Below are 27,566 nucleotides of genomic sequence, written 5' to 3' on the forward strand. Positions count from 1 at the left end.
TCAAACCATTTCCAGATTTAGCATTAAGGATATAGGATATAAATTTAGGATTTAAATTAAATATTTAGTTCTGAATTTAAACAATCAGGTCCAAAACTTCTTATTTAAAAATAAAATAAATATTTAAGTTGCTAAATAATGTTGTAAATGTGCAAAAAAAAAGTGACTCTAAAAATTTCACACCATTTTAAACACTGCGTGGTGCTATATGTGAGGAAATGTTGTCGTAATTTTGAGCATGTGCTGCTTGACAAACGGCGCCCCTATAAAGGCGGGGCACATCTGAACAGCTTGCTAGCCAGTCACTAGCCACATAGACATAAGTTATCATGTCTGGCTAATTTACTTGAAATAAAACAATCATTTTCAATGATTTATTTGGGGAAAAAAATATGATATTGCATATAATATAAAAATAAGCAATTTCTGAAGAAACTGCGTGGGGATGCTTTGCTTTGCTGGTCGGTAAACTAAGGGCCATTTACATAATGACGCTCCAAAAATACGAAACATTTCATGTTTGCATTTACACAGTTCCGTCTTCGTGTCGTCTCCATTCGAATGATGTCACAATTCCACATGAAAACGATGTTGCATTCATGCCAGGCCATAGGACGCAGTGCAGTTTTACAAGGCCCGGTGTAGTTGCACGATCCGCTCAGGGTGCACAATCTGCTCGGGGGGGCTGCGCTTGACAGTGACGTTCGGTTATTCTTGCGATATGATTGGTCAAAGAGTCGAAATGCACGCCCAGAGCTGTGCTTTCCTGTAAAATGCCTGTTTAAAGTGCCTATCATAGACATCATCACTATTGACGTGTCACTTCGTCATTCTTTGCGCGACGCCTTATCAGAGGGGGCCAAGCTTCATTTAGTAATAGCCGAACACAGCACACGCTCATGTCGGATTTAAGCTTGGAATTACTTACGATTGGATTCAACAACGAAAGCTGTACCAAATACAAACAGGAAGGATTGTCTCAGGAGTGATTTGTTCGAGGATTCAAGGTAGATATTATATTTTTGGTACCTTGTATGCGTGATTGAACCATTTCTTCGCAGGAATTTTCTTCTTTGTTTACACATGGAGGCGGCTAATATTTGTAACTGACTAGCCTCATAGTTTACTTTTAACCAAGAATCGAGACCGTTTTACGTCCATATCTATAAAAATTTCTGGGATTTAAGCATTTATTCACAAGAATTTTCGACAGAAAAGCTCCTTTTACGCCAGGCGGCTGCTAGCCTCATTCGCTAACATAGTAGCATGGTACTTCGTCAATATACGTAAAATAAACGCTAACTGTACGGTTTCTTTGCTTTTAACCAAGAATCGAGACAGTCTTACATCCGTATCTATGAAGAATTCTTGGATTCAAGCACTTATTCACAAGAATTTTCGGCTGCTAGCCTCATTCACTAACATAGTAGCATGGTACTTCGTCAATATCCGTAAAATAAACACTAACTGTACGGTTTAATTGCTTTTAACCAAGAATCAAACAGTTTTACATCCATATCAATGAAGAATTCAGGGATTCAAGCACTTATTCACAAGAATTTTCGCCAGAAAAGCCCCTTTTACTCTAGGCGGCCGCTAGCCTCATTCGCTAACATAGTAGCATGGTACTTTCTCAATATACGTAAAATAAACGCTAGAGAAAAAAATACATAGCGCCTCCGCAACACAATCATTGTGTTTTGGTGTCGCAGCGTCATCATGTAAACAGCCCCTAAAATAAAGTTAATTTGGGAGTATTTTCAGATCACTTTCTGTGGATATGGGCTCACTTACTTTTGATTTTTTGTTGACAGCGTCATTGACTCATCTTTCTTTACTTTGTTCACAACCAAAATATCTTTGGTCACTCAACCATACTCTGTAATGCAAAGCCAAAATCTTTGCTGCAGTTCAGTTCATATTACAGTTTGCAGGTGTATCTGATGTCTTACCCATTAAGCGTATGAATACACATTACTATCTTCAGTGGTGATTTCTCACTTTCTTGCTTTTATGATTCCAGATGAGTCAAAGCAAACAATTTTTTGTGTGTGTGTGAGGGGTGCGACATCTTCGTTTACCTTCAGCTTCCTCTCCTCATCACAGCTGCAGAGTGATATGAGAGACACTTTGAATGGCTCCCAAACAGGATTCAGGTTGTTTTTTATAACCTATTTGAGGAGGAAGACAACGCATTCAGCAAAGTAATTGTTAAGGGAGGGTTTGGGTGTCTGGCTAAACCATAAAAATGATAGATTTACCTCAGTTCTGTGGACAAGCTGCTCCGTTTCATCATCATTGATACGATAAATTTCCAAAAATGGGTCTGACTTGCTGAAGAGGTCCTGCAGAAGCAGAGGAAGCACACTTTTAAAATGACTGGCAATGTGAAGCAGACGATGAAATTTAACACCGTCTTCCCGTTAATAATGCCTAATCTTAGCTGTTCATCGTTTTCGGCCAGCTAAAACAGTCTTTCTGAAAGTCATCATTTGTCTGAGATGGAGACATTACTGTGAAGTGTAAAATAATGATGGGTTATTTCAACAATCATCTCCATGGCATTTGCAAGCAAATATCATAAGAAGGCTTGTTGGGGTTGATTTGTGCCTGCTGATTGCGGAGGCAGATGTAATTGTGTCTGTGATTAAAGGTCAGAGAATCGCAGCAGAAACATTCACTGTGCCGCAAGGAAGCTCCATTAAATGCTCTTACATGTCATTGTCAACATCTCTAGTCAACAGTTTATCTCAGTCACTGCCATTGACGGCGATAGACGGCAATTCCATTTGGACTAGGAGACGCGAATGAACAATTCGTTCATTTTTTTTCCACTTGCAACTTGCATATTTACATTCAGGGTGTTTAGAAAGAATTTAGATTTCATTACTTTCCGAAAAAGCCTCCAAATGATCTTTACTCTCTATACAGCAGGGTTGAAAAGTGGGCCAGAACGGTCAGGAACGCAGTTGCGGTATAAGATTCAGGGCCAGAACGCAGTTCCGGTATAAGATTCAGGGCCAGAACGCAGTTCCGGTATAAGATTCAGGGCTGGAATGCTGTTACGGTACACAGTGCTTTGATTCCAAAAATATGACGGCAACTGTCAAAACGCTATGTAAAAAAAAGTAATAATAATAATGCTAAGCTGCCACACATGCATTTCATCTCCAAGAAGAAAACAATGTACCAACATCAGATTTACATACACAAGTGTTAACAACAAGCATAGTAAAGTGCTTGTGTAGCGTAATCCGTTTCCACCTATATTTATTATCTATCTTATTCCAAGGACAGCATGGAGGTTTCCCCAGCTGCTACAGTTATCCGAGTCTGACGATGACGAGTCACGTCAATGTGCGAATACACGCAGCCAAGCAAAACGCCTGAACTCATTTATCCGTTCAATTGGCTGTCATTCTGACATGTGATCAGCAGAGATAGTTAGCTCTGATTGGTTCAAATGTGCATGTTTTCTGGAACAGCAAAAAAAAGGTCGTTGAATTGATGCGACAAAAAAGGGCAATGCAACATAAAATGGATCAAATCTGTAAGAGCAACGAAATAGTTGAGGAGGCTTATTTATCATACTCTGTTTTATTTGCTCTGATGGGGAGGTTCAGAACATCTTAGTTCCCATTGTGCACTTTGAACTTACTGTAAATTTGTTCATTTATGTTATGCTACTTATTCATTTCCTTATGATTTAAAAAAGTCGATGTTTGCGCGATCTTCAAAATATATTCCATTTTACTCTGCATTTGTACTTATTTTTCTAAATGTATGTTACTTATATCTTTGTTATAAAAATAATAAACAAAAAGTAAATGTTTACATTAACTTCAATTTTAATATCCATCCTATGTTCTTAAGTAGTTAAAATAGAGATTTGGCATTTAGTATGTGAGGAAATGAGGGAAAATAAAAATTAGGAGATGGAGGTTGGGGTTATTGCTGTTTTTGTTAACTTTTATTTTGCAAATCATTGAAAAAATACAATTTTGAATGAAAATCAGTTTTTGTATGTGTTATAGAAATAAGTGTGCTAAAACAGTTTTCTTTGCATTTCAGTAGTTAAGAGATTTGACACCCCCCCCCCCACACACACACACACACACAAATGAAATAAAAAAATTAATAAATATATAAAATTTCTGGCTCCGTGGCGACCTTCACGTCGGGGTGTTCTGGCAAGAAATTCTAGCCACTTTCACCCCTGCTATACAGTATGTGCGTGCTGTCACCCTGTACTCTGAACGAAACAGTTAAGGCTGCATTTCCCGCCACATTAGCCCGATACATCTCCTGAGGGACGACAAAGCAAGGAGCAGCAGCATCCTGTCTTTGTTGTCACGGCAACGGGCGGCCAGCGGCATCGGCAGCAGCGCGAAGCTATCAGACAGGTCCAAATGTAATCTTGGGCTAATTACAACAAGCTGAATGAATGATCAACTGGCACAAATCATTATGTGTAAATAGGATATTTCACCGGTAATTCCTCTGTGCTGTTTAGTGTGATTGTGCGAAGTTGTGTGTATGTGGCAACAAGTTGCAGTGAGCACACACACACACACACAATTGTAATCAACTAGAGATAATGATGGACAGAAAAACTGATAATGCACGTGATAATTCTTCACAGAGGTCAATTCAGGTTTGCCTTATAATAGGACAATACACAGCAAAAATCAGCAGCTGTTAGAACAACTCCAGTGGTGTTAATTTGAAAACTTTTCTGGTTTTTATATGTGCCCCCAACACAAGGTCTAAAATGGACAAAAAAAGCTATTTTAGTGTTACATTCAACCATTTTGAAGAGTAAAATATAACATTTTTGAGAGCTCAAATTAACCCTTTTAAGAGAGGTTTTTTTTGTTTGTTGTTAAATCAGTCCTCAACAAAACAGTACAGTGGTACCTTGACATACGAACGCATCAACATGTGATTCTTTTGACATATGAAATAAAATTTGACTCGTTATCTGTCTCGAACATGTGACAAAATGCTCGAGACATGATGATTTATGACAGTGTCGCTATTTCATTCTTTTCCTACAAGACGGGAGCATGGTGGATTTTCTTGTGGAAGAAATCATAATGGAGCCGTAGAAGGTTAGTGCAGGTGAAAAAAGGAAGAAGGTGATGCTTACCATTGAAATGAAGAAAAAAAATCATAGAAATATACGAGCGTGATGTAAGTGTGAGTGAACTGGAATCACGTAGACAGAACACATCTCACTGTATCCTCGACACCCGCTATCTCCTCCAACCTCCGTTTGTTAGCTGGTTAAGGTGACAATAAAAACACTTTCATATTTCTAATTCTCCGTATTTTTCGGACTATACGTCGCACCTGAGTATAAGTCGCACCAGCTAAAAAATGCGCAATGAAAAGGAAAAAACATTTATAAGTCGCACCGGAGTATAAATCGCATTTTGGGGGGGAAATTTTTTATTTGATAGAATCCAGCACCAAGAACAGACATGTCATCTTGAAAGGCAATTTAAAATACAATACAGAACAACACGCAGAATAGGTGTACGGTATGCTAACATTACATGACGCTAGAAGTTAGATCGGGCCTAAAAAATCCAGCCCGACCCAACTGGCCCGCAGGTATTAAAGCAAGACGCGGCCCGGGCCCAATCGATCAACTTGATTTGCTTGCCCGAGCCTGGGAAAAAAAAAACAAATATTATGTTTTATTTGTAGGCACGAGCCCGAAAAAAAAAATATATATATATATGTTTTATTTGTGAGGACTCAGGAGAAGGAGGAAATGCGGGGATGCGATGTGTGGTTGCGTTTTGTGTGATCACGTTTGTGATGATAAGGTGCATATATGCATAATGATACCAAATTAAAGCCTGTCTTTTCTAACGAATTCTCCCACTTAAACAAGACTGTAAGATGGATATTCAATAAACATTTATATCTTTTATATTCGCGTGTCTGCTCTAACAGGCGGATAGTGGATTTGACATTTATTTTAATCTCCTCGAGTTGGCAGGAAAAAAAAGAAAGATTGAAATTTTTTTCAATGTTTAAATTAGGCCTGAACGATATTGGAAAACAACGCTGCGATTTTTTAGGGGGGTTTGCGATATTATATTGCGATATTAAAAAAAATGTATATATATTTTTTCAAGAAATTTTCACAAGATGACTTAAATAGCTGTTTGGAAAGACTTTAGATGACTCACCATCACCACAGTGTACAGTCATTCGTTGTTTTTCGCGGTTAATGGGGACCAGAACCCACCGCGAAGTAGCGCACCCTCCCATTTTTTTTTTTTTTTTTTTTTTTGTGTGAGTGTTTTTTGTGCCCAATGTATTTATTCAGATTTAGCATTGGAAAGAGATACATATAAGACATGTTTTTTTCTCACTTTTCCCCCCAAAGTGATTTAAAAAATGTATATAAATAAATGGTTTTTAAGCTCTTCAAATGTCATAATTATGATAAGTTTTAAACATAACTGTCCAACCAAATCATTTTTGAACAAGAATAAAGTACTGTAGCAGATAAATGCTTGGCTTTATTAAATGCTTCTGTTTATCTACTTTAGCTGTGACCGTTGAAGTGACATGTAGAAATTTCAAACTCCTCATGATCACTTCTGGCATTTAAATGTCTCCAACGTCCCCACAGTACACACATTCATTCCAGCGCGGCTTCCTTGCAACTGTTTAACAAGTTAAACGATGATTGACAGATGCCCGCGTGAAGTCTCCTTCTTTGGCCAGATCAAAGCCATTGTTGTGCCGCAGTGACTGAGAGGATCAAAAGGCTGGGAGAGGGAGGGTAGGAGGCTGTGCAGACCAGAAAGTGAGGCGTATGTGGATCAAAAAAAAGAAAAACTATCGCACGTGCTTGCAATGGGACTATCGCCCACACGCACATCGAGATGGCGATGTTTAAACGATATATCTTTCAGGCTTAGTTTAAATTGTCTACATATTTTTTATGATCATTACAAATGCATTTACACAACAAAATAACAAGAAAATATATTTCTCGTATGAGACCAAAGCGCCACATTTGTTTACATTCAGCGAAGCCGACACAGGTTTCCGTGTAGCACCTTCAACAATCAATTTGAATCCTTTCAATATCCCACTCCTACCGCAGTTGTTTGCTTTTCAATTCCCCTGTCTTTAGTTTGTTTTTCACTCCTATAGCTGCTCCATATCGAAAAGGAAATACCAGGATACTCGCGGAGGGCGCCGCAGGGCGCTGGGAGGGGAAGATTGAAAAGAAAGCCACTGCGTTCACGTGCGCAGGCATGCACAGTGCCTTCTCTGTTTTATCCAAGCTATTTATTTTATTTAACATCCATATATAAATATATGAATATATATTTATTAAAAAAAAGTTAGCGAGAGAGAAGTCGGCCCGACCCGACCGTAAATAATCACACATAAGTCGCTCCGGAGTATAAGACACACACTCTGCCAAACTATGAAAAAAACTGCGACCTATAGTCCGAAAAATACGTTATTCATAATTTATACGTTTTACATGTGTCTAATTTAATGCATTTGATAAATTAGACAGAACACGGCTCCTGTAGCTCTACACCCACTGTCTCCTCCAACCTCCATTCACTAATCTCTATAAATTAAGTTGACAATCAAAACGCTTTTTTATTTCCGATTAATTTATAATTTATTTGTTTTGCTATGTTTAATTGCTATTGTAGCTGTACCTGGAGTATTTATTAAGGATTTATCTAGGTTTTAGGGCTGTGGAATGAATTAATCAAATTATGATGTATACTTATAGGGAAATCCCTCTTGACATACGACCATTTTGACCTACAAACCAGGTCCTGGAACGAATTAAATTCATATGTTAAGGTTCCACGAAGTTTGTTTTTTTTCTTAATTGCCAGATTTATTACAAAGTGTTCTTCAGATGTAAATATTTCATTTGATAAAATGGTACATTGCAGAGCAGTTCATCAACACTGTTTGACAAGTGCTCCTCAAACTGCTTAATGTTAGATTCTCAATGTTAATCAATGAATTTTCCTGACTTTTGTTACCAATGGAATATGCATGAAAATGCTTATCAAAATAAAGGGCCCACAACCAATGTCTGGGTTTTGTGCATTATTATTTGATGTATTCTTTTATACAAAGACAACTTATTTAACATTCAAGTGCATACAAAAAGTCCAGTTTTTATACAAAGTCCCATAACATTTTGTACATTTGGTTACAGGCAGCCATGTTTGTATCAATTTCCAACTTGTACAGTGCTACACATAACACAGTGTGTCCTTCCTACTAAAAAAAAAAAAAAACAAACAAACACAACAGAAAAATGGCGATCACTGGAAAGTGATTGTGCTTGATGAGCCGTCTCCGAAGAGGTGGAGCATCTCATTGATTCCCCGGGTTTAAGCAATGCTCAGGGGGCTCCGAGTCAAAGACTGGATTCAAGTCAGATTCACTTTAACACTGATAGACTTACTTTTAACATTTTTAACACCCAACATCTGAAATTCAACCCGTTTAAATCCCCCAGAATAGACGTTAACTCACAGTGTCAGTAACTCTTGCAGAAGAGCTGCATAGGAACATTTCCAATCAGTTTCTATTGGCTGAATGAATTTTTACCACACAAAATTGACTCATTGGCTACCGTTGACAGCAAAAGACGTCCACTGCCCATTGCAATCAATGCCAGTGAAAGCAAATCAGTTTAGTCCTAATCCTCCCTGGAATCAATTTTGTATGGTAACAGACCAGATTGATCCGGTAGAAACTTTCCAACAGTACAGCAGTTAAAACACTCATATTTCAAGTCATCTTTCTCCAATAAATTTATTGGAATTGCCATTATTTGTTGAGTTTTTTCCCGTCTCGTCACAGTTTTGTTCAGTGTATGTATTTTCTATTTTTGTCCTCATTGTCACAGTACAACTAAGGATACTAAGTAATAACTTAAAATAAATGAAAAAAAAAAAAAAAAAAAAAAAGGAAAAGTTCCAGTAGAGGTTTACGGTGCTGGACATATAGATTATAATGGGGAAGGATGAGTGAGTCATGAACGCAATCAATAAAGTAAAACCATAAAGTACCATTGTATTGTTGTCCTTATTTGGAATCCATAGTTGTTAATTCAAGAGTAGCCCTTCGAAGATGGTGACATAGAACTTTGTGTCTGTCCACATAAAGCTCTTTTTAATTTGTAGTCTTGGCTCGATATTTAGCATCACAATTTCATGGAAGCCCGTGTAATATTTGTTTCCATGCTTAACAAGCTCGAGGCTTCCAAAACCTAATAAATTTTTGCCATCGAATAAATTAGGCGGCTAATTTCTCGAAATGAAGTTCCAGTAGCAGAAGCTAATGTGAAGCAAATATCACATGCAGGAGAGGATGTGCTCTTGGAGAAGTTGTAATCAAGGTCCTCAATCATTACCCTCACGTACGTGTCAGCTTAGTCTCATAAGACGCTGCAAATTGCGCAAGTGTAATTTAAAAAAAAAAAAAAAAAAAAAGAAATGTACACTGTGTAGATTTCTTTTCCCCCAATGCGTCTGAGATGCTCCGAGCCGAGTGCTCCGAAACTCCTCTGGAGAACATGAAGCACTTTCACAGCACTGCAGTTAAATTGGATTTAAGCTCATGCTGCCTTTTTGATTGAAACATGCCGCCTCCTCCCGTTCAGAAAAAAAGAAATCTAACAATGTGATGGAGAACAGCTCAGGTCAGCATTAGCCATCCCTCATTTGAAATCAGGTGTGATACATTGTGTTGATAAAATCCAGTATAGCTTTACCTCAAGATACAAGCGACTCAACAAATGAGTTTTTCGAGAATCAGGCTGTCCTTTGAACTTTTTTTTGTTTTTTTTATTATTGCTATGACTTGTGAGCAAAAATGAGATAAAGGAGTGTGACTAAATCACATTAGATTGTCGAATGGCATGACAAATGATGTTGATCAAATCAAAAAACATTTACCCCACTCACCTTGTCGTCGAGTTTCTTGGCACAGAAAGACAGCTCCACATAGCCATTGTTACCGGAAATTTCCTCCGCATGCACCTGACACGAGATAAAAGTCTTATTTTATAATATTTCACATTTTATGACCTTCAGCATGTGTGGAAAAATCTACAGTTATGTCATTACAATGCAATCCTTTATAACGGATGGAATTGTGATTTTGATGACTTTTCAAACAAACAATTTTTCTAATTTCTGTCACTTACAAACCCAACTTTATAGCTCTTATACCATGAGAAACATTTTTTTTCATGAAGATTATTCAGCAACAGACAGCCAGTGCAACCAGTGCTGGTGCCAGTCTCAACAACACCAGCTCTTTTCATAGTTCCCTGCGTCTCAAAAAGAGCCACATAAAGTTTGTACGGTGGCAGACTGCTGATAGTGAGCAGTTTAATTAAACTTTTTAATTAAAACTGCTTTACCGGACACTTAAAACCAGACATGAGAGCACTGAAGGGCCAAAATTTATGAACGCATGTCTTTTAAAGGAATGTGATAGGTACATAGACGGAAAAATACACTTAATGGGCCATTGCCTGATAGCTGCTGCATTATGGGGACATCAAAACTGTAAGAGGTGAGAGTACCCAGTGATGAGACAGTGTAAAGAGACTTTTATGACTATGAAATACGGATTCCGAAACTGAATATGACACATATTATGGTTGTGATAAAAGGATATATTTCACTTTCTTTGCATGCTGATTTGAAAAGGAAAATCTTTTTTGGTTTCACAAGTAATACAATAACCACAGCTGCCATAAGTCATGCCAGGGAGCTATTTTTCTGCAGTCCACTCATGGTTTAAGCATCATTAACTGAAGGCATGATTATATACAGACATTTTCCCGATTTTGTTCATTGCTACTTAGTTCTGTTTAACACTTTCATACCCAAACTATTGTTTTTTTTTTTTTACATTCAAATAGGGCAGTGGTCCCAAACTTGCGGCCCGGGGGCCAATTGCATCCCAGAAGACAATATTATGTGGTCACCATTTCACATCCAATTGCAGTACTAGTGTTGCCCTAATGCAAGTCCAAGAACAAGTCTGGTCCGCCGCGGGTTGCTGGCTGGACGTTGGTGTATCGGCTGGATGTTGCCTGCTCCGGCGGGGGACCGTGTCTTGCTCTGGGCTTGGTGGGCCGCTGGGGATCCCGTGGCATGCTGTGCCGGTTGGGGAGTTGCAGCTGCAGCTCGTGGGGCGGGTGGGCGGACGGGGATAGGGGCAGGCATAGGGTTGGTGGTGCATCCCCTCTTCCGATCCCTGAAGGCCGGTTGATGGGAGCGTGGGTGACCCGGGGGACCACCCTGGATGCCGATGGCTCCTTTGCTGGGCTGCGGGAGGAGGGATGGTCTGTGCTGTGCCCCCCTCCACCGTACGCCCACCCTCCCCAGGCTGGCTGGGTGGGGGTCGTGGCCCTGGCTTGGCGCCTGCGCGGTGTCGCCGCTCGTGTGCGGGGCTGTCGAGTGTTTGGTGGGGCTCGTATGCGGCTGGATGTGATTGGGCGCGCTCGGGTGGGGAGTCCCGGTGCCAAGACTGGCGGTGGGGTGGCGTAGGGTCGGTTGCCATCGGGCTTACACTTCCAAGGGATTCACACGATTACTGGGTTCTAGATCACAGAGCTGATTTGTGTACACTCTACCCCTCCCAATCACTTAGCTTATAGAATTACCCTCCTCCTTCCCCTTCTTTACCTGGTCAACAGGCCCCCCACATGATGTCAACCGGAAATACATCTAGCTGACAATGACACCAACATATTAATAGTTAGTGTAGGCGTTCAATGTATTTCTTGTTGTTGTTTGTGTTTCTTTTCTTTCTTATCTTAAAAGATTTGAATAAAAAGAATTAATAAAACACAAATAAATATAAATAATTCTAAATAAAATGACAATAATTTAAAGAAATTAAAACTTTAAAAAAATAAATAAGTAAATAAAATAAAAAAATAAAACAAATTGTCGTAAATTGGGTGGCTGTGGCACAGTTGGTAGCTGGAGTTGTCCTGGGACCGAAGGGTCTGTGGTTCGATTCCCGGCTACGAAGGCACACTGTCAAAGTGCCCTTGGGTAAGGCACTGAACCCTAATTTGCCCCCAATGGGTTGGCAGTGCCTTGCATGGCAGCAGCACCATTTGTGCGTGAAAGGGTAAATGTGTGCCTATGTAAAGCGCTTTGGGCACACATTTACCCTGTTATAACCATGTAGATAAAGGTGCTATATAAGTACTGTCCATTTACCATTTATATCGGGAGAAAAATCAAGACAAATTCATTAAGTGTAGCCTTTGTGTATTTTGTTTTGTGAATTTCGTTTATTTTGTTTTGTAATCTCTTGTGACCTCTTATAGCTTAGCTCTTTGGCTGCCATTGATGGCGATAATTGTCCAATCCATGCTAACTGGCAGGAGCTGGAAACTCCAAGTTGTAATAGATTGGACGTTTATCGCCGTCAATAGGTGTTTTTATTTTCAATTTCCGTCTTTTACTAACCACTACAACACATACTCTGTGACCTGGTCTGGCAGTGAATGAGTTAAACTAATGATAACTTTTGAATGGATGTCCATTGGTGTGACCACTGTCCCTAAACAATTAAGAGATGGCATTTTTTGCCATTACTCATCAGTTTCCCATTTCTCTTTAGCCCAATTTGCTAAAGTTTCATCAATCATCGAAGAAGTATATCTGTAGCAGCAATTCTGACAAGTTTAAAGGACTTACCGTGATGGTGGATTTCCCAGCATATTTTCCATACTTGAGAAGTAGGGGCTTCACTATCTTTTTTTGGGCCACAATCTACAGAGCGCAGAAAATGATTGGCTCAATTGCACATCAAACAACCCCGATGAGTCATCTGCCTTGCAAACGATCCGGCTGAACATTTGTGGACAATTCTCACGTACCTGACCGAGCGTGCACTCCACTCCGCCTAAGAAGTCATCGTCACGCGTCCCGATGCTGTGGGTGCCGTGGATGTCGTACACTTCGAATCGTAGTTTCTGAACCTCTTCAAAGTAGTAATCCAAGGAGAAGACCTTGGCAAAGACGGGGTGCAAGTTGCTCTTGATCACCTCTGTCCTGTCCAACTGAGAGAAAATATACCCGATTCAACTTTGGCACACGGTTGACATTTCATTTTCATCAATCACAACTTAAATCGAGTCAGAAAAGAGACAGGGCTTTTGGTTGACCAGAGGGTCACAACTTTGCAATTATATTCTCGCAAAAGAGAGAGATGTAATCAAACAAATGTGCTATTATTGAGCCGGACCAATCTCTTATCACGCTCTGTCAAGAGGAAGATATGAGCGAAGATTGGAGGATTCTGACATTTAATCTGAGCCCACAGACGACGTCCGTGTCTTCCTTTGACTGCCTGACAAGAAAGCTGAGCTCTCCGAGGCCCCATCTGCTCATCCGCCAACATTTTTGCTCTCCCAAGCGTGCAGAAATATTTCCATCCTGTCCAGGGTGCTGAAGGTCAAACCAGCAGTGGGTGTGATGTATGCTATTCTAAATGCTAAAAATGAATGGCTCATAATCATATAGAACCATGATTTTTTTGACCAGTCAGTTATTTGATCAGTTAAGAAATTATAATATAAAATATTATATTACTGCACTGTGTTGGCGTGTGGCCATTTTGACAACACCAAAAAGGATGACACTGTGGCGTTTAGTGAGCAAAGAAAAATCATCCTACTCAGAAAAACAATGTTTTAGATGATAACGTTAATTATTTCATTTTGGTTTCATTCAAGGTAATAAAACAGCACTTTTAAAAGCTTTACGTTGTCTACCAATAGCGGCTCTCAATGCAGTGAGCACTTTCGAACACTGGAACATGCTGCGTTCAGGTGCAACTCCAAAAATGAGGACAAAAAAAAGCATCCTGCTGGTCTTCCGCTGTCCTTTGTCAGATTGTCTTCTCTGGGGTATCTATCATGAAACGCATTTAACTACTTTATGTTAATACTTAGTAAAGGTTTTTTTTCTGAGTTTATGTTAAATTTGCTGAGAACCTTTGGACCAACTTTGTTTCCTTTCTTTATACCAGCCTTGTCATGGTTGAGAGTCACTTTTCTAGCGATATTTTTTTTCCACTTTTGCTTTGATTTTTGTTTGCACCTGTTCGACTGTTATTTTGTTGTCAGTTCAAAACGGGGCAAATTATGTTTTTATTCAATAGTGACCTAAGCAGATTGACACTTTGCTGATTCACTGTCCTCACTGTCCATTTATTTATTAACAGTGTTTCATAGATTACTTGAAAAAGTAATTTAATTACTGATTACTGATTACACCTACAAAAAGTAAGCTAGTTACTTTAATGATTACTTTATAATCAAAGTAACTAAGTTACCTTACAAGTAATTTGTCGGTTACTTTTCACCAATTTCTCTCTCTTTGCCGCCTCAACATAAGAATGACAACAGAAAATGGTAATCGCATGTAACTGACTTTACGATAACTGATTTTAAAGGGGAAGATCAGAATTTTTAGAGTTAGCGAGGGTTTAATTAGTCAGTAATTAGCCACTCTGAAGCCCTGAAACCAACAAATAATTGACTAACTGCATGGAATTTGTTGAAATCAACTCCACCGACTAATTAAATCCCCGCTTACTTGATATTAAGCCCAATGTCAAAAATTCTGAATTTCAGATTAGGGTGAAGGGGTTAACAGCATATCAGTGCCGATGTAAAACAATGCAAATTGACTGCACAATAATCAACAACACCTAAATGAATTGCACAGTGCAATAAACACAATGGTGGGGGCAGGCACGAATACGCGCACAACCCGGAAGTACGCCGTCAGTGGCGCCTCCAGAAATTTTTCATAGGGGTGGCCAGATGGGGCCACTTAAAATCTTGGGGTGGCACACAAAAAGTAAAAGCCATAATTTCAGGTTTTCATTATGAAGCTCCCTCCGGGTGTTGAAACGAGCACGACACGAAGTTTGATTTTTAAAAAAACAGGGTTTAATTCGCTCTTGACAACTCTTGACAAGCCTTGGCAACCCGTGAGAACTGGTCAAACACATACACAACAAAAATACACTTAAAAAAATACAGAGATACTGTAATTGCAAATTAAATAAAGAAAGTACACAAACTCTGTGGGCTCCACAAGGAGCTAAAAAGTTAATCTCCAAACTTGTTAATGCACCCTTAATGCAGTCTTCTAAGGAGTTTGAACAGCAACAAAAAAAAGCAGCACAGAGTTCGCTACCGTCAGACCGCTCACTAGCCTTTTCCTTCTCCCTCGCTTATGGATTGCGTCAGCCAAAAAGCATGGAGTAGAACAGTTATGCTCTAATTAAGTTCCTATTTACTAACACCACCAGATATCAGAAAGGTGCAGGTGCAAATAAAATCAAAGAGAATATGAGAGACTAACACATTATATTATTGCAGTAAAAAGGTCAGGGGAAAACTATCAGAAAGACTTAATAAGGACACGGCTATTGATATATTTTGGTATATTGTGTAACACAATCTAACGATATAGGCCTACTGGCAAGTGGGGTGGCCAGCAAATTTATAGGGGGGGCCGTGGCCACCCCTGACCACCCCCTGGTGGCGCCACTGTACGCCGTACACACACACACAATTCAATCAGTCAATGTGGCCACAAAACATGGCGCCAACCAAGCACTTCACACTCAGTGGAATTCACAAAACATCCCAAAGATGCTACACGAACACGTCACCTCACAGCATAAATGTACAACATGAATATGATGTAAAAAAAAAAAAAAAAAAAAAAAAAGCTTGCCGATGACTATTCGCCGTTGCAACGGCAAAGCTACGAAATGGCTGCGCATGTAGCTGCTACAACCTACTACTGGAACCCTCCAGAATGAAGGAAAAATACTGACGTTCATTCATGGGCGCATGCAGATCAATATTCCCTTGCACATCTCAACAGGAAGTTGCACTCGGCTCTAATGTGCACTGCGTTCTACACGCCTTTCTCAGTCCCAAAACACGTGTGACGCGAGACCAAAACAGGAAGTAGCTATGAGCAGTTACCATGGAAACGAACGCGTAATGAGCGGTATTGTTAATCTTACTTTAAAAAGTAAACTGTTTCATCATTTAAAGATAGATTCAAGTCAAGATTTTGCCGATTAGGGAGTATTTTAGATAAAAAGTTACTTAGGTTCGCCAGGAAGGTTCTCCACAACAGAGGCTTCCTGAGAAGTCTACTGCTTTAAGATTGCGGCCGTTTACTAACGCCGGCAAGTCTATCATTTTGCATCGAGTTCTCAATACATGTGCTAACGCCATCGTGTCTGTCATTTCACATCTAGTTCTATATACATGTGATATCTACCGTAGCATCATATGGGAGAAATTTGTAGGCTATCGGCTACAGTCAGGTATTATTGGAGCCACCTAGCATCGCGTTTGCAACGGCGTCACAACTCCCTTCCCTCCTCGCCACTCCCGCTCTGCTCTCCCGTCTCCGTGAGTCCGTGTCTCTCAGACATTTCTCCTGTCACCAACATAGTAACGCATAGAAACGCACGTCTTTACACCCTCAGTAACGGTAAAGGCGTTGCCAGAATGAGAAAAGTAAATAATTAGATTACTCACTCACAAAAATAACGCCATTGATAACGCCATTATACCAGTGTTGTTAATAACGCTGTTATTAACAACACTGGTAATGAGACAATGGGAACTTTTCTAACATTTTTTATTTGAAATGCTCTTCATTCTTGGCTACAATATTCTTCATTCTACATACAGTACATTATGAGGCAATAACTAAATAGTAACACACAGACATGAAGGAAACTAACTTTAATCAGATTACTGGTTTGGAAAATTTGAACGCGTTAGATTGCTCGTTACTGAAAGAAAATAATCAGATTAAAGTAACGGGTTACTTATTAGTTAGTTACTTAGTAATTAGTTACTTAGTAATGCGTTACTGACAACACTGTTTATTAACTCAAAGTAACAGTCTCAAGCATGGAGTGTGTGACCAGCTTGGCTCTCGATGAGAACTGAAAGATACCTTCTGGCTTTCTTTTTGCCAGTCAGTCTTTGTATAAGTAGGGAACATATGGTCCCTTTCTCAGCCTGTGCTTCTATACATTAAAAAAATCTGGATGAAAAACACATCCTGCCCTGGACTAAAACGCTCCTGAAAACTATCCTTCATCACCTGACAAAATAAAATGTTCATTGATCAACTGAACCTGTGACTGTCCCTTACTGGTGTAATTCAGTCATTCTAATCTTCATGTAATCATAACTTTATACAACATATGCATTACATTTAGCATTAAGATTAAGTGGGAACAAAAACTACAGGGTGACCCAAAAAAACAGTTTACACTGCCATAATACAACTTAAATGCCATGTTTATTCATCTTAGAATTAGAATTTAATCACAAATTATACATTATTGTAAAGAACATGTACAGTACACTCTATTTTTCAATGTGTCCTCCCTTAAGTGTCACAACAGCCTCCAGGCGCCTGCGGAACGCTTGACAGGTCTTCTTTATGTAGGATGCTGTCATCTTTTCCCAAGATCTAACAATGGACCTCTCCAAGGCTGCCACAGAAGTTTGTGGCTTCTTACAGGCACTGTCCTCCACAGTTGCCCATATGCTATAATCCAGGGGATTGAGATCTGGACTCTGGGGTGGCCACATATCACCTTGTCAATCAACTTTTTGGTCCACACAGATCGGGCACTTCAAGACACAGGTTTTCGTGAGGCTGTTCCAGTATCTTTCAGCTTCTTTTTAATTTTGTAGACTGCACATCTGGATATTCTCAGATTTGCTGCAATCTCAGTAGGTGTCAGACCGGCACGCAGCAATTCAGGTACAGCTAAAGTTTTCTTCATTTTCAGCAGAAGCACAGGAATTGTAGAGACGAGAGATTACCAGCTGCATTGAGTGACCTTAATGAATCACTTAAGCATGACAACCTATTTAGATATGTTTCAGTGGCTTTTAAACAAGCAGTCAACTGAGTGTAAACTTTTTTTTGGGTCACCCTGTATACCGCAAAATGTTCCAGCATTGCAGTAAAGCTACTACTTTTGTTTTTTCCAGGCTTTAAATTCGCCTCATAGTTTGTTGTTGTTATTGTTGTTCTTGTGGACAGAACCTGGTAGCTATGTACAGTGTATCACAAAAGTTAGGACACCCCTCGCATTTCTGCAGATATTTAAGTATATCTTTTCATGGGACAAAACTGACAAAATGACACTTTGACACAATGAAAAGTCGTCTGTGTGCATCTTATATAATACAGTTAATTTATTTTCCCCTCAAAATAACTCAAAATATAGTCATTAATATCCAAACCCCTGGCAACAAAAGTGAGTACACCGCATGGGAACTACATACATCCCTATATGTCCAAATTGAGTACTGCTTGTCATTTTCCCTCCAAAATGTCATGTGACTTGTTACAGGTGTGCTGTCAGCATTGCTGCAGAGATTGAAATTTGAGATTGAAATTAATCTTCACCTCATCAGACCATAGGACATGGTTCCAGTAATCCATGTGGTTTGTTGACATGTCTTCAGCAAACTGTTTGCGGGCTTTCTTGTGTACCGTCTTAAGAATAGGCTTCCTCCTGGGGTGACAGCCATGCACACCAATTTGATGTAGAGTGCGGCGCATGGTCTGAGCACTAACAGGCTAACCCCCCCACCTCTTCAATCTCTGCAGCAATGCTGACAGCACTCCTGTAACGAGTCACATGACATTTTGGAGGGGAAATGACAAGCAGTACTCAATTTGGACATTTAGGGTATGTAATTCCCATGCGGTCACTTTTGTTGCCAGGGGTTTAGATATTAATGGCTATATTTTGAGTTATTTTGAGGGGAAAATAAATTAACTCTGTTATATAAGCTGCACATGGACTACTTTTCATTGTGTCAAAGTGTCATTTTGTCAGTGTTGTCCTATGAAAAGATATACTTAAATATCTGAAGAAATGCGAGGGGTGTACTCATTTTTGTGATACACTGTAGCATGGGTCTGTATCTATTGATCCTCGTAGCCCAATTTTTTATTTTTTTTTTAATCAGGACTGATTAATTAATTACGGAATTATTATCCAGCAGAGGACAGCCAGCTGGAAGTTAGGAGTTTTCCAGTAAAGGACCGAGCGGACTTATGCTTCTTTGAATTTAGGAATTTAAGATCTTGACACAAAGCTACTGAATAAAACAAAGTGGACAAGAAATACACTGCTATACTGCCATGTTTTTACTGTATAGCGAAAGAACATGTTAGAGCGCTGCTCCCAGTATTTCAGCCCTGACGTCGACTACAGCACACAGCTGTAAATCACTAGATCAGTGCCTTATGAGCAGTGATCTCTGAGGAGAGTAGCTGCGATTGACCAGTGAGTCTGCAGTACTTGTGCAGGTTGAATTAATGGTTTTAATTTGTGTTGGATAAAATGTCACAAAATTACTAACTAATTTAACTAATCTGACTGATTTAGTTAAACTGAAATTGGCTGGCGTCCAGTTTAAGGTGTACCCCACCACCTGCCAAGAGTGGTTCAATTGTCCTCCTCATAGTTTGGAGGTTGAGGCTTCAAACTCTTTCCCCATTAATGATTCTTTGTATCAGGGCTAATTAAATTAATGCAGACTTATTTGCCTGTAGGTTCCATGTTAGTCAGTTTAGGCCTAGCCTTCAGCCTGTTTTGTGTGCTGGGGCACACAAGGAGGGGGGGTCCCTTTTTTGAACATTTTATGTCAACTGGACTTACATTAAGTAAACGAAACTGAAAACTTTCAGCAAATTGGACCTAAGTTTCAGTACATATACAATAAATTCATCCAAGCGAAAGTTGGTTATGTCAATAACAGCACAAAGTAAAGATGTCCCGATTGATCGGGATGCCGATCGATCCGGTCCAATCACGTCATTTTCAAAGTATCGGAATCGACAAAAAAATATCGAACATGCGTTTTTTAAATATATATATATATATATATATATATACATATATATATACATATATATATATATATATATATATATATATATATATATATATATATATATATGTTTTTTTAATTTTGTTTTGTTTTGTTTTGTTTTCTAATTGTATTTAACGTTACAGACAAAATGTCTTACACTCATCCAGAGTAGTTTTGGCTTAAAGTAGGGCTATCAAATTTATTGCGTTAACGGCGGTAATTAATTTTTTATTAATTGATCACGTTAATTAATTAACGCATGCGCTGCACGACCCACTCACGCATTGTCGCGTTCAATCTATAAAGACGCCGTTTTACCTATAGATAGCGTTAAAAGGCAGCGCATAATGAGTAGAGAGAATTTTGACAACCTTTGGAGCCATTTTTTATGTGGCTAAAGCCTTACAATACCTCTCTCAGCTATTAAAAATAACGTGGGAGGCAATGTGGGGAAGAAAGGTAGTAGTTGATCATTTTCTTAACACCCCAAGTTATTTCAGAAACGCAGAGAAGATATATCAATTGGTGCCCCTACGCACAGTCATGGTTGGACTTCCCATCATGCATTTGGGCAGAAGTTAAATGGCTGCAGTATCATTTACTGAAAGCTCAACAAATACACTAGATGGCAATATTTAGTCACAATATACACATTTATCCTTTAAGAATTACAAGTCTTTCTATCCGTGGATCCCTCTCACAGAAAGAATGTTAATAATGTAAATGCCATCATAATAAACAAATACAGTACTTATGTACTGTATGTTGAATGTATATATTCATCCGAGTTTTATTCTTTTTTTTTTTTATGCATTGCCAAAATGTATATGATCAGGAAAAATTATCGGGAATGATTGGAATTGAATCAGGAGCAAAAAAAAAAGCAATCGGATCGGGAAATATCTGGATCGGCAGATACTCAAACTAAAACGATCGGGAGCAAAAAAACATGATCGGAACAACCCTAGCACAAAGCATAGACAACTGAGCTAAACAGGTTAGCCGAGTATACTGTTGCAAGCACACTCTTTTAAGGCATTGGGAGTGTCGCTAAGGCTAAATTCACACAATACAAAATTTAAAGTTCAACCAACTTAACATTTCAAGTTCAATTCACTCAGAAATTTAAGCTGTGCCCATGGACTTGATCATTCAAGTTAGCAACTCATGCTCAAAATAGCAACTTTTCTAAGAAAACAATGCTTAAACTCTTAAGTTACTGGTTTCACTCAACAATTAATGAACAAAATAATGCAACCACCATTTTTTTTTCAAAAAGAAAAAAAAGAAAAAAAAAAGCCCAGTTGAGCCGCATGTCCCTTCATCATTTCTTTCCTCACCATCCTCCTCCTCACTTTGTGCCATCTGGATGGACAGATTTGGGATGAGTTTGATGAGTCTGTTTGTTGATGACAGTTAATCTAGGCAACGGAGGATGGCTCATGCCAGAGAATGGGATGTTAGTGTAGGTATAAAGCCTCCGCTATACACACTCGTCCCTGCCATGGGAAATTAAAGTTCCTTTTAATCAGGTCTTCGTAAAGACTTTTATCTGGCTGGTTTGATCACCAAACAGCCTTGTAGCATTTGACATGCGTCAACATCTGGTTTGGAAAAGGATCATTAGCATGGACACATGAAGAAGATTGTTTACATGCAAGCAACAGTAGGTTGGCAACTCATCAAAACGAGCTCTCATCTGGAAATTAATCAAAGGAAAAAAGAGCGGATTCTAGTAAAAGATCCAGTGGATGTAAAAAGTCTACACCCCTTGTTGAAATGCCATGTCTATGTGGGAACATAAATGAGACAAAGAGACACACGGCTCATCAGCAAAAGAACATGGTACAGGACTCAAAGATTATGTGCTGTGGTAGTAAAGTCATTTGAAAAATTATATCAAAAACACCCGTTGAGAGCTGTCAATGGCAGCCCAAAAAAAGTTAAAGAATAATTCATCTTCTTTTTAAATACCACAAAACAGTTATTTTAATTAGCAGTAAGTGGACATTTTAAATCCACTGGAAATATTCTTGTGTGTTCATGCCACACTAAACTCAGGTCAGTTATCCTATCGGACAAGAGTGTCTCAGATTACAGCCAGAAAAATCCATAACTGTCCTTTTTGCTCCGTGCCAAGTCTTTTTTCCCCCAGCCAGTCTGTAAAATAGTACTGAAATTTCATGGAACAGTTCAGACATTCAATTTCCCTTCAATTATATGTAAACGCCACGTTACAGGAATGATTCCATTGTAAATAAACAACATCATTGTTTTGGGAATTTGCCCAAGACCTAACAGGAAAATGACAGACGTGCCTCCTACACTCTGAATCAGGCTGGGAGCAGTCCAAGAAAATAAACGTTCAAGCAAGAGCACACTGTACATTAAACAAGCCCAATTCACCACAACACTCCTAGTGCGAAACCAGATTAAAACGTGAGCTGGGTCCAACCAGGCCTGGTTGCCATATAATGACAAAGCTCGTATAGAGTGATAACTATCAAAAAAAGGGGCTTTGGGGATTTGGAAGGAAGTCCTAATACTGCGCTGTGTGATTATAAGGGTTAATGAACCAAAATGTTGGCTATTTTTCTTAGGTGGACAAAATGATATTCAACAAGCGTAACAATAATAGAAAGATACTAAAGTGTAATATCTGACCTCACTTTCCCATACACTCCAGACATAAACGAAGCATTGAAACAGAAGGAAAATGAAAAGGGTAAAAAAAGTCACTCACCTCTGTCCATTGTCCGTTGGTCTGTACCATGAGGATCACACAAGGGTCTGACTTATTCAGAGTGTCACGGTCCAGTAAAGCTTTACAAGACACCCGCAGCTCTACTTTGGAGACGCAGGTCGCCGGACCGCCGAGGCTGGTGGCGGGGGAGGTGGCCTCCTGAATGTCATTCATCCTGGCCCGCGGACGAGAGGAGCAGCCGAGCAGCAAACAAGGAGTGGGAGATGATGTGCTCTGTAACTATGAGGGATGGGAACGGGAAGTGGTTAGGCAAAGGATGCTGACAGGAGACAAGTGAGCAGAGATTCCCGTTCGTTCCCCGGGGAGCCTTTAGTGGAGCATATTATTTTACCTCTGATGAGGAATGCTTTGAAGTGAGCTTTTAAGAGACTCTACATTACATTTTGAATTGAAGATATCTACTGTCACTAGCTCTATCTATTTATCCAGATATCCCATTTTCTTTCTACAAGCATATATATGTATGTACAGTATATTAGAGGTGTGACAAAATATCGAAATGGTGATATATCGTGATACTTTGTATCTCAAAAGGTTATCGATATGCTCCTGCAAGAATCAAGATATCGTTTAAAAAATGATGTCAATGTCTAGTAAAAAAAAAACAAAAAAACCAAGTTGCTACCAATATCTTCCACCATAACAGTGTCTCAGTTAACTCTAAGGCTGCCTTGACGGTGCTCGACACCCAATCCATTTAGACTGGGAACGTTCGTTCATTCGAAACCAGAGCATTCACAGTCATTCTGTCAGATTTTCAGAGCATTTACAGGTCACTTGCTGTTCATTTTAGGGCATTTACAGGTCATTTCCCGTTGAGTTTGCGTCACTGCCTTTTTGGGTGATTCCCAGGTCACTTCCTGTTTTGTAACACAAAATAAACAGGAAGTGACCTATAAAATACCCCAAAATCAACAGGAAGTAACTGAAAATCAACAGGTAAATGACCTTAAATGGTCCAAAATTACCTCATTGCCTGGCATTGGCTGCCACTGACGGCCATAGACGTTCAATCCGCTTGAAGTGGGAGGGATGGCAGCGAATGAACGAATGTTCATTCGCTGCCACCCTCCCACTTCAAATGGATTGGACGTCTACTAGTGATAAACTCATTCCGATTCATAGCAGAAGCTTGTTTTTCTGTTTATTAGTTGTTTTTAGAATATCCTAGAATGATTTCTTGACCAATGTATCGATAATCGTTGTATCGCCATATTGTCAGATCCTCGTTATCGTGAGCTTTGTATCGCAAACCATATCGTATCGTGAGGTACCAAGAGGTTCCCACTCCTATAGTATATACACTACTGTGTATTTTAGCTTGTCTACCAGAACTCGTACATAATCTCTCCCTAAAAGTGGCAACAGTTGATAAAAAATGTTTCTGACTTACAGTATTTGACAATTTCATAGCTACTTCAGGCTTAGCTAACTTTTCAATGTTGCACTGAATACATAATATCAGCAACAGCAAAAACATGCACCACAACATTGACAATTATTAAAACAAAGTGATTCTGGGGTGGCAATAAACAACCCGTATTGGCCCGAATACAAGACGGTGTTTTTTGCATTGAAATAAGACTGAAATAGTGGGAGTCGTCTTATATTTGGGGTCTAGACATTATACCCATTCACGACGCTAGATGGCGCCAGATATAATTGAAGCGAATGCTGAACTTGAGGAGTCATGTTCTGTCATGACAAATCTCAGCTACTCTCAAGTTTAACCAGTTTGCATTATTTTATCGCAATGTTTTTACCTATTCAGATTTGTTTCAAGACTACAGTTACAGTTAGACCTCCCTTTGATGGTTAATGCAGTTATTGCAATTTTGTTGTTTTGTCACAATAGATTGGTTTATTTATTATTTATTCAAAAACCAGAAGCCATTCACTTACGAATGTGATTGCACTTTAGTTTACATATTTAAATGTTCAGATATTAAGATTTGAATGAGGCAAAATAACATTCTTTTTCTCTCAAATATATTGTTATAATCATTTGTTTCAGATGTACTGTAATTATTTTCTGTATAAAAATTAATTTGGTGTTCAAAAGTCTTTTTTCAAACTTGAGTCTTGAAAAAGAGGGGGTCATCTTATAATCAGGGTTAGGGTTAGGGCTTACATTAGGGCCAATAGGGTATATACAGTGCTGCTCGAAAGTTTGTGAACCCCACAGCGATGGTCAGATTTTTTGTAAAAAAAACTAAAATAACCTTATTAAATGTTAAGTTATACCCAAATCCACAATACTGACATTCCAAATAATGGACTGAAACAAAAGAAATAGTTATATTGTCATTCTTTATTTAACAAAAGTGGTTGATTTAAGAAAAACTCAGATATCATGTGTGCAAAAGTATGTGAACCCCTTCAGTTAATAGGATATTGCGCCTCCTTTTGCAGAGATTACCTCAACCAAACGGTTTCTGTAGTGACTAATCAGCCTCTCACATCTACTTTGGGGGATTTTTGCACATTCTTCCTTGCAGAACGCAGTCAGTTGAGAGAGGTTTGATGGGCGTCTGGCATGAACTGCTCGCTTCAGGTCCCGCCACAGCATTTCAATGGGATTTAGGTCAGGACTTTGACTGGGCCAGTCCAGAACACGAATCTTCTTCTTTTTCAGCCATTCCTTGGTTGTATTGCTGGAATGCTTTGGATCATTATCATGTTGCATGATCCACCTTCTGCCAAGCTTTAACTTCAAAACAGATGGCGTCAGGTTATGTTTTAGGATTTGACAATATTCCTCAGAATTCATGATTCCCTGGACTATGTGGAGTTGTCCAGGTCCTGAGGATGAAAAGCAATCCCAGATCTTGACATTCCCACCTCCATGCTTCACTGTTGGGAGAAGGTTCTTTTGGTGGTATGCAGTGTTGACTTTTCGCCAGACATGGCGGTTTTGGTTGTGACCAAACAGTTCAATTTTGCACCTACATCAGTTGATGAAAACTCTTTTTAATTTAGTCTCGACAACACAACTGTTAAAAAAACAAAAAAAAAAACTACTGAATTGATTGATTAGGAAATCAGGTTGAAATAATAGAAAATTCCAAAATGTTGAGGGGGTTCACAAACTTTTGAGCAGCACTGTAAGTTTTCCATTCGTCACAATTGCTAAACTAAATTAAAAATTCTCCACTATTCAATATTTAAATTTGTCAGACGCTCGTAATTGCAATCATTGATACCTTAAATCGGTTCTTATCGCGAAAAAAAACTTGTAAATTGTGTTAGGGCAACCGACATTCACACTTAGAAGCAATTAAACAATACAGTATTTGGGTTTTTGTGTATTTGGGTGGCAAAAGGAAGGCAAAGAGAAGTCATGCAAACTCCACACAGATTTTAAAATGTGAGACAACACTCCTCACCACTAGACCACAGTGTTGCCTGACAACTCTTTTCACCCCTTTACAGGGGCTTTGCCTATTTTGTAATTTAAAAAAAAATGTTTTTAAAAAATCAACCCCATAAAGACCTTGCGTCCACATGTATGGACATCTCTGTCTGAGTCATGTCAGCCACAATATTCCCATTTGGTTTACATGTGGCCTACATGATTCGAAATGTGAAGAAATTTGATGTAATGCGATGTCCACACTGTTATTCATCATTGTGGCAGTTTAATGAATCATTCTAATTTTTATCCAATCAATGGCTCCCAATAACTCTCTAAAGTTGATTTTTCTTAATTTAACATTAGATCAAACATTCACTGCCATTGACAGTGTTCGATGTCAAATCCATTTTAAAAGAGAAAACTGGCATTGAATGATCATGTTTCAGTAGCATTAATGAGACTGGCAGCCCTCCTAGTCAAAATGGATTGGACATCTAGCACCATCAATGACAGCCAATGACTACAATGAGCGCCCTATAAAGCGTTAAATGATTCATTTTACACCTCTCTGAATTAGCTATGGCATACATGTTGCATGTTTTTCAACCACAGTACCATCTGCTGGATCTGCTTGGACATTGTTTCACTCTTGTATCAAATGCAAAATCTTCACTCACATGAACAAATCGATAAAAAACAATACCACCTACAAATTTTTGATTTTAGCTTTACTGTCTGCCCTCTCAGTCTAACACAGCAACAGGTAGTAACAATTAACCACTCAAAGTGAGCCTGCATATTTGAGCTGATATCAATTCAGCACCAGAGACAGCGCCCGGAACCAAATTGTGACCTAAAAACTTATCGGAGGAGCTTTGCAAAAACGTTTATGCGCAATTAACACGGTGCATCTGCTTCAGCAAAACTGGCTAGCAACACCATGTGAGTCAACCAGAACTTAGTGACTCATGTTAAAAAACAAACTCACAGACATAACTCCGCATTCCTTTTCTGCTTTCAACATATGACATATATATTTGTAGTCAAGACAACATCAGTCATTTACTTACTTATTTGTGCAGAAGCTCAAAAATGCAGGCTCCTCAATCCTTCAGTGAGATGCATTCATGTCCCTCTTCACTCTTTATTTACTCTTCTGTAGTGCGCCACTTTTGGATGCTCTCCCGTAATTCAGCAGCAGCTTCATTGGTTGCCACGGTGTGAGGACACATAGAAAGCAAGAGAGAGAGAGCGAGCGAGAGGAAAAAAGAGGCTGGGCTTGTTCCCTTTCACGCAAAGAGTCTGAGTCAAAAAGCGAGCCTTTATGCTTCTTAACCCTTTATAGGGCACTCATTTAACTCAGTTACTGCCATTGACGGCACTCCGCGCCCAATTCATTTTGACTTAGAGAAGTTGACAGAGAATAATTT

General features: G+C 39.1%; 1 protein-coding gene across 1 annotated transcript in view; it reads right to left on the minus strand.

Moving 5' to 3' along the window:
• cpne7 (copine VII) overlaps positions 1-27,350 on the minus strand; it is a 71,044-nt gene extending 43,694 nt beyond the window's left edge. The window contains exons 1-7 of the mRNA XM_057842350.1: positions 27,207-27,350; positions 22,761-23,000; positions 12,935-13,117; positions 12,753-12,827; positions 9,987-10,061; positions 2,262-2,345; positions 2,082-2,171 (exon numbers count right to left, since the gene is read on the minus strand). Coding sequence (XP_057698333.1) covers positions 2,082-2,171; positions 2,262-2,345; positions 9,987-10,061; positions 12,753-12,827; positions 12,935-13,117; positions 22,761-22,934 — 681 coding nt within the window. The 5' untranslated portion in view covers positions 22,935-23,000; positions 27,207-27,350. The remainder of the gene's footprint in view (positions 1-2,081; positions 2,172-2,261; positions 2,346-9,986; positions 10,062-12,752; positions 12,828-12,934; positions 13,118-22,760; positions 23,001-27,206) is intronic.
• Positions 27,351-27,566: the final 216 nt, after the last annotated feature.

The sequence above is a fragment of the Corythoichthys intestinalis genome, chromosome 1 (genome assembly GCF_030265065.1).
Source record: "Corythoichthys intestinalis isolate RoL2023-P3 chromosome 1, ASM3026506v1, whole genome shotgun sequence".
NCBI classification, from domain to species: domain Eukaryota; kingdom Metazoa; phylum Chordata; class Actinopteri; order Syngnathiformes; family Syngnathidae; genus Corythoichthys; species Corythoichthys intestinalis.